The sequence below is a fragment of the Scyliorhinus torazame genome, chromosome 14, assembly GCF_047496885.1.
Source record: "Scyliorhinus torazame isolate Kashiwa2021f chromosome 14, sScyTor2.1, whole genome shotgun sequence".
Classification (NCBI taxonomy): Eukaryota; Metazoa; Chordata; class Chondrichthyes; order Carcharhiniformes; family Scyliorhinidae; genus Scyliorhinus; species Scyliorhinus torazame.
The window spans coordinates 13,373,889-13,390,807 of NC_092720.1; the positions used below are offsets into that span (position 1 = coordinate 13,373,889).

The 16,919-nt window shown below is 50.0% G+C and overlaps 2 protein-coding genes across 2 annotated transcripts in view; one reads left to right on the forward strand and one right to left on the reverse strand.

The window, feature by feature from the left end:
• Positions 1 to 6,273, reverse strand: part of LOC140389524 (organic solute transporter subunit alpha-like) — a 69,421-nt gene extending 63,148 nt beyond the window's left edge. Inside the window, exon 1 of the mRNA XM_072473704.1 lies at positions 6,105 to 6,273. Within this exon, the coding sequence (XP_072329805.1) occupies positions 6,105 to 6,229 (125 nt within the window). The 5' untranslated portion in view covers positions 6,230 to 6,273. The remainder of the gene's footprint in view (positions 1 to 6,104) is intronic.
• dynlt2b (dynein light chain Tctex-type 2B) overlaps positions 1 to 16,919 on the forward strand; it is an 832,392-nt gene that overhangs the window by 287,720 nt on the left and 527,753 nt on the right. The window lies entirely within an intron of this gene.

The window sequence follows — 16,919 nt, forward strand, 5'->3', positions numbered from 1 at the left end:
CGAAGTGGCTGCGCCATCGTGAACACCTCGAGGTTCACGACGGCGCGGAATGGCCCCGGTCCCGACCGATTCAGGCCCTGACAATGGGCTAGGATCGGGGCCGCGTCACCTACACGCGCCAGGCCTCGTCGCCCGCGGAAAAGCGGCGCCGCATAGATAACGCGGCCGGCGCCGCATAACGGACGTCATCCGCGCATGCGTGGTTGCCGTCCTCTCTAAGTCCGCCCCACAAGAAGATGGGGGACAGATCTTGCGGGGCCACGGAAGGAAGGAGGTCCTCCTTCAGAGATGCGGGCCACCCCACATTTGAGGTACCCCCCGGTGCAGGATCCCCCCTTGCCCCCCCACATGCCGCCCCCCCAGCGTTCACACACCACCCACGACTGCAGCGACCAGGTGTGGACGGCGCCGAGGGAAAACCGCCGTTTTGGCCTGGCTACTCGGCCCATCCGGGCCTCAGAATAGCGGGGGTGCCGGAGAATCGGCATTTTGGGTGTCTCCGGCCTGCAAAACTCGACCGGGCCGTTCCCGCCGCTTGGGAGAATCGCGGGAGGGCGTCGGACCGGCGTCCCCGGAAGTTTTGGTGGCCCAGGCGATTCTCCCAACCGGCGAGGGAGTGGAGAATCGCGCCCAGAATGTCCAAATTACCAAACAGCACGTCTTTCAGGACTTGTGGGAGGAAACCGGAGCACCCGGTGGAAACCCACGGAGACCCAGGGAGAACGTGCAGACTCCGCACAGAGAGTGACCCAAGCCGGAAATCATAAGACCATAAGACATAGGAGCAGAATTAGGCCACTCGGCCCATCGAGTTTGCTCTGCCGTTCAACCATGGCTGATATTTTCTCATCCCCATTCTCCTGCCTTCTCCCCATGACTCCTGATCCCCTTATTAATCTATCTCTGTCTTAAAGACACTCAGCGATTTGGCCTCCACAGCCTTCTGCGGCAAAGAGTTCCACAGATTCACCACCCTCTGGCTGAAGAAATTCCTCCTCATCTCTGTTTTAAAGGATCGTCCCTTTCATCTGAAATGGCGTCCTCTGGTTCTAGTTTTTCCTACAAGTGGAAATGTCCTTTCCATGTCCACTCTATCCAGGCCTCGTAGTATCCTGTAAGTTTCAATAATACCCCCTCTCATCCTTCTAAACTCCAATGAGTACAGACCCAGAGTCCTCAACCGTCCTTTATTTAACACGTTCTTCATTCCAGGGATCATTCTTGTGAACCTCCTCTGGACCCTTTCCAAGGCCAGCACATCCTTCCTTAGATACGGGGCCCAAAACTGCTCACAATACTCCAAATGGGGTCTGACCACAGTTTCAGAAGTACATCCCTGGTCTTGTATTCTAGCCCTCTCGACATGAATGCTAATATTGCATTTGCCTTCTTAACTGCCGACTGAACCTGCACATTAACCTTAAGAGAATCGTGAACAAGGACTCCCAAGCCCCTTTGTGCTTCTGCTTTCCTAAGCATTTCCCCATTTAGAAAATAGTCTATGCCTAAATTCCTCCTTCCAAAGTGCATAACCTCACACTTTTCCACATTGTATTTCATTTACCACTTCATTGCCCACTCTCCTAGCTTGTCCAAATCCTTCTGCAGCCCCCTTGCTTCCTCAATACTACCTGTCCCTCGACAGATCTTTGTATCATCTGCAAACTTACCAACAGAGCCTTCAGTTACTTATTCCAGACCATTAATGTATATTGTGAAAAGTTGTGGGCCTAACACCGACCCCCGAGGCACACCACTAGTCACCGGCTGCCATCCTGAAAAAGACCCCTTTTCCCCCACTCTCTGCCTTCTGCCAGTCAGCTAATCCTCTATCCATGCCAGGATCTTACGCTTAACACCATGGGATTTTAACTTATTTCACAGTCTCCTATGTGGCACCTTGTCAAAGGCCTTCTGGAAATCTAAATAAATCACGTCCACTGGTTCTCCTTTGTCTAACTTCCTTGTTACCTCCTCAAAGAACTCTAACAGATTTGTCAGACACGACCTCCCTTTGACAAAGCCGTGCTGACTCAGTCCTATTTTACCATGCAATCGAACCTGGGACCCTGGTGCTGTGAAGCAAAGGTGCTAACCACTGTGCGTCCGTCTCCCTGGGTCTCCCTTTTAAGACAGAGAGGAGGAGAATGTTTTTCTCCCGAAGTGACGTGAGTCTGTGGTACTCCCTGGAGAGCCGTGGGGGCTGAGTCACTGAATATATTCAGGACTGAAGTCGCCAGATTGTGACAGATGAGTGAGTGAGGGATTTTACCCAGTGGGTGAAGTATTATGGGGAGGACAGGCAGGAGGAAGGTGGAGTTGAGACCCCAGCCAGATCAGCGGTGATCACGTGGAATGGTGGAGCTGGCTAGAGGGGCCGAATGGCCTCCTCCTGCCCCCATATTCTTCCTATGTCACAAAGTTCTTCATGGCTCATGGTTTGTTCCAGTCGCAATTGTTTCAAAGAGCTGTGGAAGTAGAGCTGGGCACTGATGCGCGTGGTGGGTGTTTACAGTCCAAACACATTGTGCACTTTGGCGGGAAGGATAGAATGGCAAACTATTTAAACGGGGAGAGACAGACTGCAAAATGTTGCGGCACAGAAGGATCCTGGTGTCCGTGAGCATGAATCAGAAAACGTTGGCACGCAGGCAGTTAGGAAGGCATTAGGAATGTTGGCCTTGATTACAGAAGGGATGGAGTATGGCTACAACTGTACAGAGGATTGGAGAGACCACACCTAGAGCAGTGTGAACAGGTAGGGCCTCCTTACTCAAAGACCGATAAATTAACATTGGAAGCAGTTCGCTCGGTCGAATCCTGGACTGACGGGCGGGTTTCTCTGTGAGGAAAGGCGGAGCAGTTTGGACCTATTGGAGTCTCGAAGAATGAGAGGTGATCTTATTGAAACACATAGGATTCTGAGGGAGCTTTCTCCTTGTGGCGGAATCTGGAACTGCGGTGGGGTGGGGGGGGCGGGGGGGGGGACCGTTTGTAGCATTTCTTTGGAATCCTCTATCCCAGAAAGCAGTGGGAGCTGGGTCATTGAATGTATTCTGGGCTAGGTTTAGTCAGATTTTCGATCGACAGAGAGTCGAGGGTTATGGGGGACGGACGGGCAGGAAAGTGGAGTTGAAATTAAAATCGTTTATTGTCACAAGTAGGCTTCAAGTGAAGTTACTGTGAAAAGCCCCTAGTCGCCACATTCCGCGCCTGTTCGGGGAGGCTGGTACGGGAATTGAACTGTGCTGCTGGCCTGCCTTGGTCTGCTTTCAAAGCCAGCGATTTAGCCCTGTGCTAAACAGCCCCGTGCTACCACAATCAGACTAGCCATGATGTTATCGAACGACAGAGTAGGCCCCAGGGAGCTGAATGGCCTCCTCCTGCTCCTAAATCCTATGTCCTATGTTCACCCTCGTTCTAGATTTCTCCAATAGGAAAACATCCTCTCCGCATCTATCCCATCATGCCTCTCAGGATCTGACATGTTTCCATAAGGTCAATTGATTCTTCTAAACGCCAATGGGTGTAGGCCCGAACTGCCCAACCTTTCCTCATTCCAGGAATCAACCAAATGAACCATCTTTGTATGGTTTCCAATGCAAGTCCTAAAATAAGGAGACCAAAACTGTACACAGTGGTCACGATGTGGTCACCTGCATCTCAAAATCCTTATTTGATTATTTCAATGCACCCCTGGGCCAACCCCTCGCATTCTACCCTCTGTAAAACTGGAGACCGTCCAAAACTGTGTTGCCCAGGGCATGGGTCACCCCAAATCAAAAGCACAATATCGCAGATCCTGGAAATCTGAAATCCGAACAGAAAGTGCCTGAAATACTCAGCAGCTCCGGCAGTATGGGCGGCGAGGGATACGGAGTTAATGGGCTGAATTCTCCGCCGGAAGCATTCTCCGTTTTGCCGGCAGCCTGGGGGGGGGGGTCCTGACGGCGTGGGGCTGGCAGTGGGGGGGGGGGTCCCGACGGCGTGGGGCTGGCGGGGTGGGGGGGGGGGTCCCGACGGCGTGGGGCTGGCGGGGTGGGGGTCCCGACGGCGTGGGGCTGGCGGTGGGGGGGGGGGGGGGGGTCCCGACGGCGTGGGGCTGGCCCACAATGGGAAACCCCATTGACCAGCCGGGTAACGGAGAATCCTGACGGCGTGCAGCACCGCGGGACGGAGAAACCCGCCCAATGTTTTGAGTCGAATATGGAACTGAAGGAAAGAACAAAGAACAAAGAAACGTACAGCACAGGAACAGGCCCTTCGGCCCTCCAAGCCCGTGCCGACCATGCTGCCCGACTAAACTACAATCTTCTACACTTCCTGGGTCCATATCCCTCAATTCCCATCCTATTCATATATTTGTCAAGATGCCCCTTAAATGTCACTATCGTCCCTGCTTCCACCACCTCCTCCGGCAGCGAGTTCCAGGCACCCACTACCCTCTGTGTAAAAAACTTGCCTCGTACATCTACTCTAAACCTTGCCCCTCGCACCTTAAACCTATGTCCCCTAGTAATTGACCCCTCTACCCTGGGGAAATGCCTCTGACTATTCACTCTGTCTATGCCCCTCATAATTTTGTAGACCTCTATCAGGTCGCCCCTCAACCTCCGTCGTTCCAGTGAGAACAAACCGAGTTTATTCAACCGCTCCTCATAGCTAATGCCCTCCATACCAGGCAACATTCTGGTAAATCTCTTCTGCACCCTCTCTAAAGCCTCCACATCCTTCTGGTAGTGTGGCGACCAGAATTGAACACTATACTCCAAGTGTGGCCTAACTAAGGTTCTATATAGCTGCAACATGACTTGCCAATTCTTATACTCAATGCCCCGGCCATTGAAGGCAAGCATGCCGTATGCCTTCTTAACTACCTTCTCCACCTGTGTTGCCCCTTTCAGTGACCTGTGGACCTGTACTCCTAGATCTCTTTGACTTTCAATACTCCTGAGGGTTCTACCATTCACTGTATATTCCCTACCTGCATGAGACCTTCCAAAATTCATTACCTCACATTTGTCCGGATTAAACTCCATCTGCCATCTCTCCACCCAAGTCTCCAAACAATCTAAATCCTGCTGTATCCTCTGACAGTCCTCATCGCTATCCGCAATTCCACCAACCTTTGTGTCGTCTGCAAACTTACTAATCAGACCAGTTACATTTTCCTCCAAATCATTTATATATACTACAAACAGCAAAGGTCCCAGCACTGACCCCTGTGGAACACCACTAGTCACAGCCCTCCAATCAGAAAAGCATCCTTCCATTGCTACTCTCTGCCTTCTATGACCTAGCCAGTTCTGTAGAAATGTGGTGGGTTTTCCACTGTTGAAAGTGGAGAAGGGCAGGAAGAGCAAAAGGGAAGGTTTGGGATAGAGGGCGGGAGAGATGGAACGACAAAGATGTTATGGAACATAAAGGAAAGGGAGTGGTCATGGTTAGAATAAAGGTACAAACCAATTGCCACCCCAAGTCCCGCTCGCTCATCATTCTGGGATTCGCTGACCTACACTGGTTCCTGGCTATGTGAAGCTTTGATTTTAAAATTCTTACTCTTGTTTCAAAGCCATCCAGGGCCTTGGCCCTCAACCTCTGTAACCCCTCCCTGCCCTCCAGCCCTCTTCGTCCCTCCAATACTTCCACCATCGGGCCCCAAACTCTGGAAGTACTTTCCTAGCCTCTCCGCCTCTCTCCTCTGTTAAGATGTTCCTTTCAAACCCACCATGTTTTCATTCACCAGCCCTGATATCTCCCCGTGCATCACATTTTCTTCAATGGTGCTCCTTTGAGGTGCCTGGGGCAGATTCACTGTGTGAAAGTCACTCGATAAATTCAAGTTGTTAGTGCAGCTGAACCAACTTCACAAAGCTATCATCTAATCGTTTAGCACTATTGCTGTGCAACAATAGTCCGCCACATTTTGAACATTGCAACAGAAAGTGCTTCATTGGTTGTGCCGCACTTTGAACTGGCCGAAGGTTGTGAAAAGTACAGATTCTTTGCTTTTCAGGATGTGAATTAATCCGAGGTTTCACAGACCGATCCCGCACTTACTTACTCAGCATTTACGTGTTAACATGTTTTATAATTCATGTTACCTGGTCACTTCCTCAGGGTAAGAGATTCCCATCGCCTTTCCACGGTCAGTATCCTGTGCACCCCTGTGTGCAGCCAGTGTGTGTTTGTGCTCATGGGAGATCTGTTCATTTGGTCCATGTAGCATGTTTGCGATAACGGGTCAGGATTTCACAGGTCATTGAACTCCAGAAATGCAACAGTAATCTATCTGCAACATTAACAACACTTTACACTTTGGACCTTAGGTGTTCCCAGCGAGGAATTCTGCGCTTTCCAGAGATATCTTTTACCCCCCAAAATTAACTCTATTTGCAGCCCACCCCACACTTGTCCACTCACCATATTGTCTCCTGTCTTACTATCCCTTTAGAGGAAAATAAATTCTGAAGACTGGGACAGTGTAGTGGGAGCTTTACTCTGTATCTAACCCCGTGCTGTACCTGTCCTGGGAGTGGTTGATGAGGACAGTGTAGAGGGAGCTTTACTCTGTATCTAACTCCGTGCTGTACCTGTCCTGGGTGTGTTTGATGGGGACAGTGTAGAGGGAGCTTTACTCTGTATCTATACCCATGCTGTACCAGTCCTGGGAGTGTTTGATGGGGGCAGTGCAGAGGGAGCTTTACTCTGTATCTAACCCCGTGCTGTACCTGTCCTGGGTGTGTTTGATGGGGGCAGTGTAGAGGGAGCTTTACTCTGTATCTCACCCCGTGCTGTACCTGTCCTGGGAGTGTTTGATGGGGACAGTGTAGGGAGCTTTATTCTGTATCTAACCCCGTGCTGTACCGGTCCTGGGTGTGTTTGATGGGGACAGTGTAGAGGGAGCTTTACTCTGTATCTAACCCCGTGCTGTACCTGTCCTGGGAGTGTTTGATGGTGACAGTGTAGAGGTAGCTTTACTCTGTATCTATACCCATGCTGTACCTGTCCTGGGAGTGTTTGATGGTGACAGTGTAGATGTAGCTTTACTCTGTATCTATACCCAGGCTGTACCTGTCCTGGGAGTGTTTGATGGGGACAGTGTAGTGGGAGATTTACTCTGTATCTAAAGCATGCTGTACCTGGCCTGGGAATGTTTGATGGGGACAGTATAAAGGAAGCTTTACTCTGTATCTAACCCCGTGCTGTACCTGTCCTGGGAGTATTTGATGGGGACAGTGTAGAGGGAGCTTTATTCTGTATCTAACCCCGTGCTGTATCTGTCCTGGGAGTGTTTGATGGGGACAGTGTAGAGGGCGCTTTACTCTATCTAACCCCGTGCTGTACCTGCCCTGGGAGTATTTGATAGGGACAGTGTAGAGGGAGCTTTATTCTGTATCTAACCCCGTACTGTATCGGTCCTGGGAGTGTTTGATGGACACAGTGTCGAGGGAGCTTTACTCTGTATCCATAAGACCATAAGACATAGGAGCGGAAGTAAGGCCATTCGGCCCATCGAGTCCACGCCACCATCCAATCATGGCTGATTTCAACTCCATTTACCCGCTCTCTCTCCATAGCCCTTAATTCCTCGAGAAATCAAGAATTTATCAACTTCTCTCTTAAAGACACTCAACGTCCTGGCCTCCACCGCCCTCTGTGGCAATGAATTCCACAGACCCACCACTCTCTGGCTGAAGAAAATCTGCCTCATCTCTGTTCTAAAGTGACTCCCTTTTATTCTAAGGCTGTGCCCCCGGGTCCTAGTCTCCCCTGCTAATGGAAACAACTTCCCTACATCCACTCTATCTAAGCCATTCATTATCTTGTAAGTTTCTATTAGATCTCCTCTCAACCTCCTAAACTCCAATGAATATAATCCCAGGATCCTCAGACGTTCATCGTATGTTAGGCCTACCATTCCTGGGATCATCCGTGTGAATCTCCGCTGGACCCGCTCCAGTGCCAGTATGTCTTTCCTGAGGTGTGGGGCCCAAAATTGCTCACAGTATTCAAAATGGGGCCTAACTAATGCTTTATAAAGCTTCAGAAGTACATCCCTGCTTTTATATTCCAAGCCTCTTGAGATGAATGACAACATTGCATTTGCTTTCTTAATTACGGACTCAACCTGCAAGTTTACCTTTAGAGAATCCTGGACTAGGACTCCCAAGTCCCTTTGCACTTCAGCATTATGAATTTTGTCACCGTTTAGAAAATAGTCCATGCCTCTATTCTTTTTTCCAAAGTGCAAGACCTCGCACTTGCCCACGTTGAATTTCATCAGCCATTTCTTGGACCACTCTCCTAAACTGTCTAAATCTTTCTGCAGCCTCCCCACCTCCTCCATACTACCTGCCCCTCCACCTATCTTCGTATCATTGGCAAACTTAGCCAGAATGCCCCCAGTCCCGTCATCTAGATCGTTAATATATAAAGAGAACAGCTGTGGCCCCAACACTGAACCCTGCGGGACACCACTCGTCACCGGTTGCCATTCCGAAAAAGAACCTTTTATCCCAACTCTCTGCCTTCTGCCTGACAGCCAACCGTCAATCCATGTTCGTACCTTGCCTCGAATACCATGGGCCCTTATTTTACTCAGCAGTCTCCCGTGAGGCACCTTATCAAAGGCCTTTTGGAAGTCAAGATAGATAACATCCATTGGCTCTCCTTGGTCTAACCTATTTGTTATCTCTTCAAAGAACTCTAACAGGTTTGTCAGGCACGACCTCCCCTTACTAAATCCATGCTGACTTGTCCTAATCTGACCCTGCACTTCCAAGAATTTAGAAATCTCATCCTTAACAATGGATTCTAGAATCTTGCCAACAACCGAGGTTAGGCTAATTGGCCTATAATTTTCCATCTTTTTCCTTGTTCCCTTCTTGAACAGGGGGGTTACAACAGCGATTTTCCAATCCTCTGGGACTTTCCCTGACTCCAGTGACTTTTGATAGATCATAACTAACGCCTCCACTATTTCTTCAGCTATCTCCTTTAGAACTCTAGGATGTAGTCCATCTGGGCCCGTAGATTTATCAATTTTTAGACCTCTTAGTTTCTCTAGCACTTTCTCCTTGGTGATGGCTACCATATTCAACTCTGCCCCCGACTCTCCGGAATTGTTGGGATATTACTCATGTCTTCTACTGTGAAGACTGACGCAAAGTACTTATTTAGTTCCTCAGCTATTTCCTTGTTTCCCATCACAAAATTACCAGCGTCATTTTGGAGCGGCCCAATGTCAACTTTTGCCTCCCGTTTGTTTTTAATGTATTTAAAGAAACTTTTACTATCATTCCTAATGTTACTGGCTAGCCTACCTTAATATTTGATCCTCTCTTTCCTTATTTCTCTCTTTGTTATCCTCTGTTTGTTTTTGTAGCCTTCCCAATCTTCTGACTTCCCACTCCTCTTTGCCACATTATAGGCTTTCTCTTTTGCTTTGATGCATTCCCTAACTTCCTTTGTCAGCCATGGCTGCCTAATCCCCCCTCTGATAACCTTTATTTTCTTTGGGATGAACCTCTGTACTGTGTCCTCAATTACTCCCAGAAACTCCTGCCATTGCTGTTCTACTGTCTTTCCCACTAGGCTCTGCTCCCAGTCGATTTTTGTCAGTTCCTCTCTCATGCCCCTGTAGTTACCTTTATTTAACTGTAACACCTTTACATCTGATTCTACCTTCTTTCTTTCAAATTGGAGCTTGAATTCTATCATATTATGATCACTGCCTCCTAAGTGCTCCCTTACTTTAAGATCTTTAATCAAGTCTGGCTCATTACATAACACTAAGTCCAGAATGGCCTGTTCCCTCGTGGGCTCCATCACAAGCTGTTCCAAAAAGCCCTCCTGTAAACATTCAATGAATTCCCTTTCCTTGGGTCCACTGGCAGCATTATTTACCCAGTCCACCTACATATTGAAGTCCCCTATCATCACTGTGACCTTGCCTTTCTGACATGCACTTTCTATTTCGTGGTGCATTTTGTGCCCCCGGTCCTGGCCACTGTTAGGAGGCCTGTACATAACTCCCATTATGGTTTTTTTGCCTTTGTGGTTCTTCAACTCTACCCACACAGACTCCACATCATCTGACCCTATGTCATTTAGTGCTATTGATTTAATTTCATTCCTAATTAACAAGGCAACCCTGCCCCCTCTGCCCACCTCCCTGTCTTTTCGATAGGTTGTGAATCCCTCGATGTTTAAATGCCAGTCCTGAACCCCCTGCAACCATGTCTCTGTGACCCTACCATATCATACCTGACAGTCACAATCTGGGCCACAAGCTCATCTACCTTGTTCCGCACACTGCGCGCATTTAAATATAGCACCTTTAATTCTCTATTGACTGTCCCTTTTTGTTTTCTTAGTGTGGTGGACCTTGGTTTACTGAGCCTTTCCATACACTGTGTCATATTTTGTGGGATGGGGACTATCGTAACCTCTCCTGAGTTTTGTCTTTTCGTGCTTTTTTGTATTCCTAAGCAGCAACACTCCCCACTGATTACTTCACCTCTTGGTTCCCTGACTTTCCCTTCCCCCCCAATCTTTAGTTTAAAGTCCTATTGACCACCCTATTTATTCTTTTCGCCAGAACACTGGTCCCAGATCGGTTCAGGTGGAGACCATCCCAACGGTATAGGTCCCCCCTGTCCCAAAACTGATGCCAGTGTCCCATGAAAAGGAACCCCTCTTTCCCACACCACTCTTTCAGCCACGTGTTAACTTCCCTGATTCTTGCCTCCCTATGCCAATTTGCACATGCCTCGGGCAGTAATCCGGAGATTATGACCCTTGAGGACCTGTTTTTTAATTTGAATCCTAGCTCTTTATAATCTCTAAACAGGTCCTCTTTCCTAGACATGCCTATGTTGTTGGTACCGACATGGACCACAACAACTGGATCCTCCCCCTCCCTCTCCAGTATCCTTTCAAGCCGGTCAGAGATGTCCCGCACCCTGGCACCGGGCAGGCAACATACCATGCGGGACTCTTTATCCTGCTCACAAAGGATACTATCTATCCCCCTGATAATAGAATCCCCTACAACTACAACTTGCCTATTTACTCCCTCCCCTTGAATGGCCTGCTGAACCATGGTGCCTTGGTCAGCTGACTCATCCTTTCTGCAGCCCTGTTCGCCATCCACACAGGGAGCAAGTGCCTCGTACCTGTTGGACAGAGTCAAGGGCTGAGGCTCCTGAGTTCCTGACTGCTGGTTCCCTTTACCTGCCTGACTTGCAGTCACACCCTGTTGTCCCTGGCCACTGGCAGGATTTAAACTACTTACTCTGACAGGTGTGACTGCCTCCTGAAACACAGTGTCCAGGTAAGTCTCCCCCTCCCGGATGTGCCTCAGTGTTTGAAGCTCAGACTCCAGCTCATCAACTCTGAGCCGGAGCTCTTCGAGCAGCCAACACTTACTGCAGATGTGGTCGCTGGAGCTCGCAATGGGATCTGCCAGCTCCCACATCAAGCAGCTCAAGCACATCACCTGACCAGCCATCACTAATTAATTAATTAGTTTAATTTAAGTTTATGAGTTTAGCTGTGTTTTTTTTTTTAATTTGGGGCAGATTTGCTATCAACCACTCAGATCACAGCTTCCCTCTGACGTCACATTTGGGGGAAAAAACTGGAAAACAGGAAGTTACCATTAGGTTTTTATACTCACAGAGACTGCTCCTCCTCCTCCGAACGGCTCCCGAAATTAGGCCCGAAGAAAGAGAGAGAACAAAACAGTAGCATCCAACCCAATGCTGTGCCTGTCCTGGGAGTGTTTGATGGTGATAGTGTAGAGGGAGCTTTACTCTGTATCTAACCCCGTGCTGTACCTGTCCTGGGAGTGTTTGGTGGGGACAGTGTAGAGGGAGCTTTACTCTGTATCTAACCCCCCGCTGTACCTGCCCTGGGAGTGTTTGGTGGGGACAGTGTAGAGGGAGCTTTACTCTGTATCTAACCCTGTGCTGTACCTGTCCTGGGAGTGGTTGATGGGGACAGTGTAGCGGGAACTTTACTCTGTATCTAACCCTGTGCTGTACCCGTCCTGGGAGTGTTTGATGGGGACAGTGTAGAGGGAGCTTTACTCTGTATCTAACCCCCTGCTGTACCTGCCCTGGGAGTGTTTGATGGGGACAGTGTAGAGGGAGCTTTACTCTGTATCTAACCCCGTGCTGTATCTGTCCTGGGAGTGTTTGATGGGGACAGTGTAGAGGGAGCTTTACTCTGTATCTAACCCCGTGCTGTACCTGTCCTGGGAGTGTTTGATGGGGACAGTGTAGAGGGAGCTTTACTCTGTATCTAACCCCGTGCTGTACCTGCCCTGGGAGTGTTTGATGGGGACAGTGTAGAGGGCGCTTTACTCTGTATCTAACCCTGTGCTGTACCTGTCCTGGGAGAGTTTGATGGGGACAGTGTAGAGGGAGCTTTACTCTGTATCTAACCCCGTGCTGTACCTGTCCTGGGAGTGTTTGATGGGGACAGTGTAGAGGGAGCTTTACTCTGTATCTAACCCCGTGCATTATCTGTCCTGGGAGTGTTTGATGGGGAGTGTGTAGAGGGAGCTTTACTCTGTATCTAACCTGTGCTGTACCTGTCCTGGGAGTGTTTGATGGGGACAGTGTAGAGGGAGCTTTACTCTGTAACTAACCCCGTGCTGTACCTGTCCTGGGAGTGTTTGATGGGGAGTGTGTAGAGGGAGCTTTACTCTGTATCTAACCCGTGCTGTACCTGTCCTGGGAGTGTTTGATGGGGACAGTGTAGAGGGAGCTTTACTCTGTAACTAACCCCGTGCTGTACCTGTCCTGGGAGTGTTTGATGGGGACAGTGTAGAGGGAGCTTTACACTGTAGCTAACCCTGTGCTGTACCCGTCCTGGGAGTGTTTGATGGGGACAGTGTAGAGGGAGCTTTACTCCGTGTCTAACCCCGTGCTGTACCTGTCCTGGGAGTGTTTGATGGGGACAGTGTAGAGGGAGCATAACTCTGTATCTACCCCAGTGCTGTACTTGTCCTGGGAGTGTTTGATGGGAACAGTGGAGAGGGAGCTTTACTCTGTATCTAACACTGTGCTGTACCTGTCCTGGGAGTGTTTGGTGGGGACAGTGCAGAGGGAGCTTTACTCTGTATCTAACCCCGTGCTGTACCAGTCCTGGGAGTGTTTGATGGGGACAGTGTAGAGGGAGCTTTACTCTGTATCTAACCCCGTGCTGTACCAGTCCTGGGAGTGTTTTATGGGGACAGTGTAGAGGGAGCTTTACACTGTAGCTAACCCTGTGCTGTACCCGTCCTGGGAGTGTTTGATGGGGACAGTGTAGAGGGACCTTTACTCCGCGTCTAACCCCGTGCTGTACCTGTCCTGGGAGTGTTTGATGGGGACAGTGTAGAGGGAGCTTTACTCTGTATCTAACCCCGTGCTGTACCTGTCCTGGGAGTGTTTGGTGGGGACAGTGTAGAGGGAGCTTTACTCTGTATCTAACCCCCCGCTGTACCTGCCCTGGGAGTGTTTGGTGGGGACAGTGTAGAGGGAGCTTTACTCTGTATCTAACCCTGTGCTGTACCTGTCCTGGGAGTGGTTGATGGGGACAGTGTAGCGGGAACTTTACTCTGTATCTAACCCTGTGCTGTACCCGTCCTGGGAGTGTTTGATGGGGACAGTGTAGAGGGAGCTTTACTCTGTATCTAACCCCCTGCTGTACCTGCCCTGGGAGTGTTTGATGGGGACAGTGTAGAGGGAGCTTTACTCTGTATCTAACCCCGTGCTGTATCTGTCCTGGGAGTGTTTGATGGGGACAGTGTAGAGGGAGCTTTACTCTGTATCTAACCCCGTGCTGTACCTGTCCTGGGAGTGTTTGATGGGGACAGTGTAGAGGGAGCTTTACTCTGTATCTAACCCCGTGCTGTACCTGCCCTGGGAGTGTTTGATGGGGACAGTGTAGAGGGCGCTTTACTCTGTATCTAACCCTGTGCTGTACCTGTCCTGGGAGAGTTTGATGGGGACAGTGTAGAGGGAGCTTTACTCTGTATCTAACCCCGTGCTGTACCTGTCCTGGGAGTGTTTGATGGGGACAGTGTAGAGGGAGCTTTACTCTGTATCTAACCCCGTGCATTATCTGTCCTGGGAGTGTTTGATGGGGAGTGTGTAGAGGGAGCTTTACTCTGTATCTAACCTGTGCTGTACCTGTCCTGGGAGTGTTTGATGGGGACAGTGTAGAGGGAGCTTTACTCTGTAACTAACCCCGTGCTGTACCTGTCCTGGGAGTGTTTGATGGGGAGTGTGTAGAGGGAGCTTTACTCTGTATCTAACCCGTGCTGTACCTGTCCTGGGAGTGTTTGATGGGGACAGTGTAGAGGGAGCTTTACTCTGTAACTAACCCCGTGCTGTACCTGTCCTGGGAGTGTTTGATGGGGACAGTGTAGAGGGAGCTTTACTCTGTATCTAACCCCGTGCTGTACCAGTCCTGGGAGTGTTTTATGGGGACAGTGTAGAGGGAGCTTTACACTGTAGCTAACCCTGTGCTGTACCCGTCCTGGGAGTGTTTGATGGGGACAGTGTAGAGGGACCTTTACTCCGCGTCTAACCCCGTGCTGTACCTGTCCTGGGAGTGTTTGATGGGGACAGTGTAGAGGGAGCTTTACTCTGTATCTACCCCAGTGCTGTACTTGTCCTGGGAGTGTTTGATGGGAACAGTGGAGAGGGAGATTTACTCTGTATCTAACCCTGTGCTGTACCTGTCCTGGGAGTGTTTGATGGGGACAGTGTAGAGGGAGCTTTACTCTGTATCTAACCCCATGCTGTACCTGTCCTGGGAGTGTTTGATGGGGACAGTGTAGAGGGAGCTTTACTCTGTATCTAACCCTGTGCTGTACCTGTCCTGGGAGTGTTAGATGGGGACAGTGTAGAGGGAGCTTTACTCTGTATCTAACACTGTGCTGTACCTGTCCTGGGAGTGTTTGATGGGGACAGTGCAGAGGGAGCTTTACTCTGTATCTAACCCCGTGCTGTACCTGCCCTGGGAGTGTTTGATGGGGACAGTGTAGAGGGAGCTTTACTCTGTATCCAACCCCGTGCTGTACCTGTCCTGGGAGTGTTTGATGAGGACAGTGTAGAGGGAGCTTTACTCTGTATCTAACACTGTGCTGTACCTGTCCTGGGAGTGTTTGATGGGGAGAGTGTCGAGGGAGCTTCACTCTGTATCTAACCCCGTGCTGTACCTGTCCTGGGAGTGTTTGATGGGGACAGTGTAGAGGGAGCTTTACTCTGTATCTAACCCTGTGCTGTACCTGTCCTGGGAGTGTTTGGTGGGTACAGTGTAGAGGGAGCTTTACTCTGTATCTAACCCCGTGCTGTACCTGCCCTGGGAGTGTTTGATGGGGACAGTGTAGAGGGAGCTTTACTCTGTATCCAACCCCGTGCTGTACCTGTCCTGGGAGTGTTTGATGAGGACAGTGTAGAGGGAGCTTTACTCTGTATCTAACCCCGTGCATTATCTGTCCTGGGAGTGTTTGATGGGGAGTGTGTAGAGGGAGCTTTACTCTGTATCTAACCTGTGCTGTACCTGTCCTGGGAGTGTTTGATGGGGACAGTGTAGAGGGAGCTTTACTCTGTAACTAACCCCGTGCTGTACCTGTCCTGGGAGTGTTTGATGGGGAGTGTGTAGAGGGAGCTTTACTCTGTATCTAACCCGTGCTGTACCTGTCCTGGGAGTGTTTGATGGGGACAGTGTAGAGGGAGCTTTACACTGTAGCTAACCCTGTGCTGTACCCGTCCTGGGAGTGTTTGATGGGGACAGTGTAGAGGGAGCTTTACTCCGTGTCTCACCCCGTGCTGTACCTGTCCTTGGAGTGTTTGATGGGGACAGTGTAGAGGGAGCTTTACTCTGTATCTACCCCAGTGCTGTACTTGTCCTGGGAGTGTTTGATGGGAACAGTGGAGAGGGAGCTTTACTCTGTATCTAACACTGTGCTGTACCTGTCCTGGGAGTGTTTGGTGGGGACAGTGCAGAGGGAGCTTTACTCTGTATCTAACCCCGTGCTGTACCAGTCCTGGGAGTGTTTGATGGGGACAGTGTAGAGGGAGCTTTACTCTGTATCTAACCCCGTGCTGTACCAGTCCTGGGAGTGTTTTATGGGGACAGTGTAGAGGGAGCTTTACACTGTAGCTAACCCTGTGCTGTACCCGTCCTGGGAGTGTTTGATGGGGACAGTGTAGAGGGACCTTTACTCCGCGTCTAACCCCGTGCTGTACCTGTCCTGGGAGTGTTTGATGGGGACAGTGTAGAGGGAGCTTTACTCTGTATCTACCCCAGTGCTGTACTTGTCCTGGGAGTGTTTGATGGGAACAGTGGAGAGGGAGATTTACTCTGTATCTAACCCTGTGCTGTACCTGTCCTGGGAGTGTTTGATGGGGACAGTGTAGAGGGAGCTTTACTCTGTATCTAACCCCATGCTGTACCTGTCCTGGGAGTGTTTGATGGGGACAGTGTAGAGGGAGCTTTACTCTGTATCTAACCCTGTGCTGTACCTGTCCTGGGAGTGTTAGATGGGGACAGTGTAGAGGGAGCTTTACTCTGTATCTAACACTGTGCTGTACCTGTCCTGGGAGTGTTTGATGGGGACAGTGCAGAGGGAGCTTTACTCTGTATCTAACCCCGTGCTGTACCTGCCCTGGGAGTGTTTGATGGGGACAGTGTAGAGGGAGCTTTACTCTGTATCCAACCCCGTGCTGTACCTGTCCTGGGAGTGTTTGATGAGGACAGTGTAGAGGGAGCTTTACTCTGTATCTAACACTGTGCTGTACCTGTCCTGGGAGTGTTTGATGGGGAGAGTGTCGAGGGAGCTTCACTCTGTATCTAACCCCGTGCTGTACCTGTCCTGGGAGTGTTTGATGGGGACAGTGTAGAGGGAGCTTTAC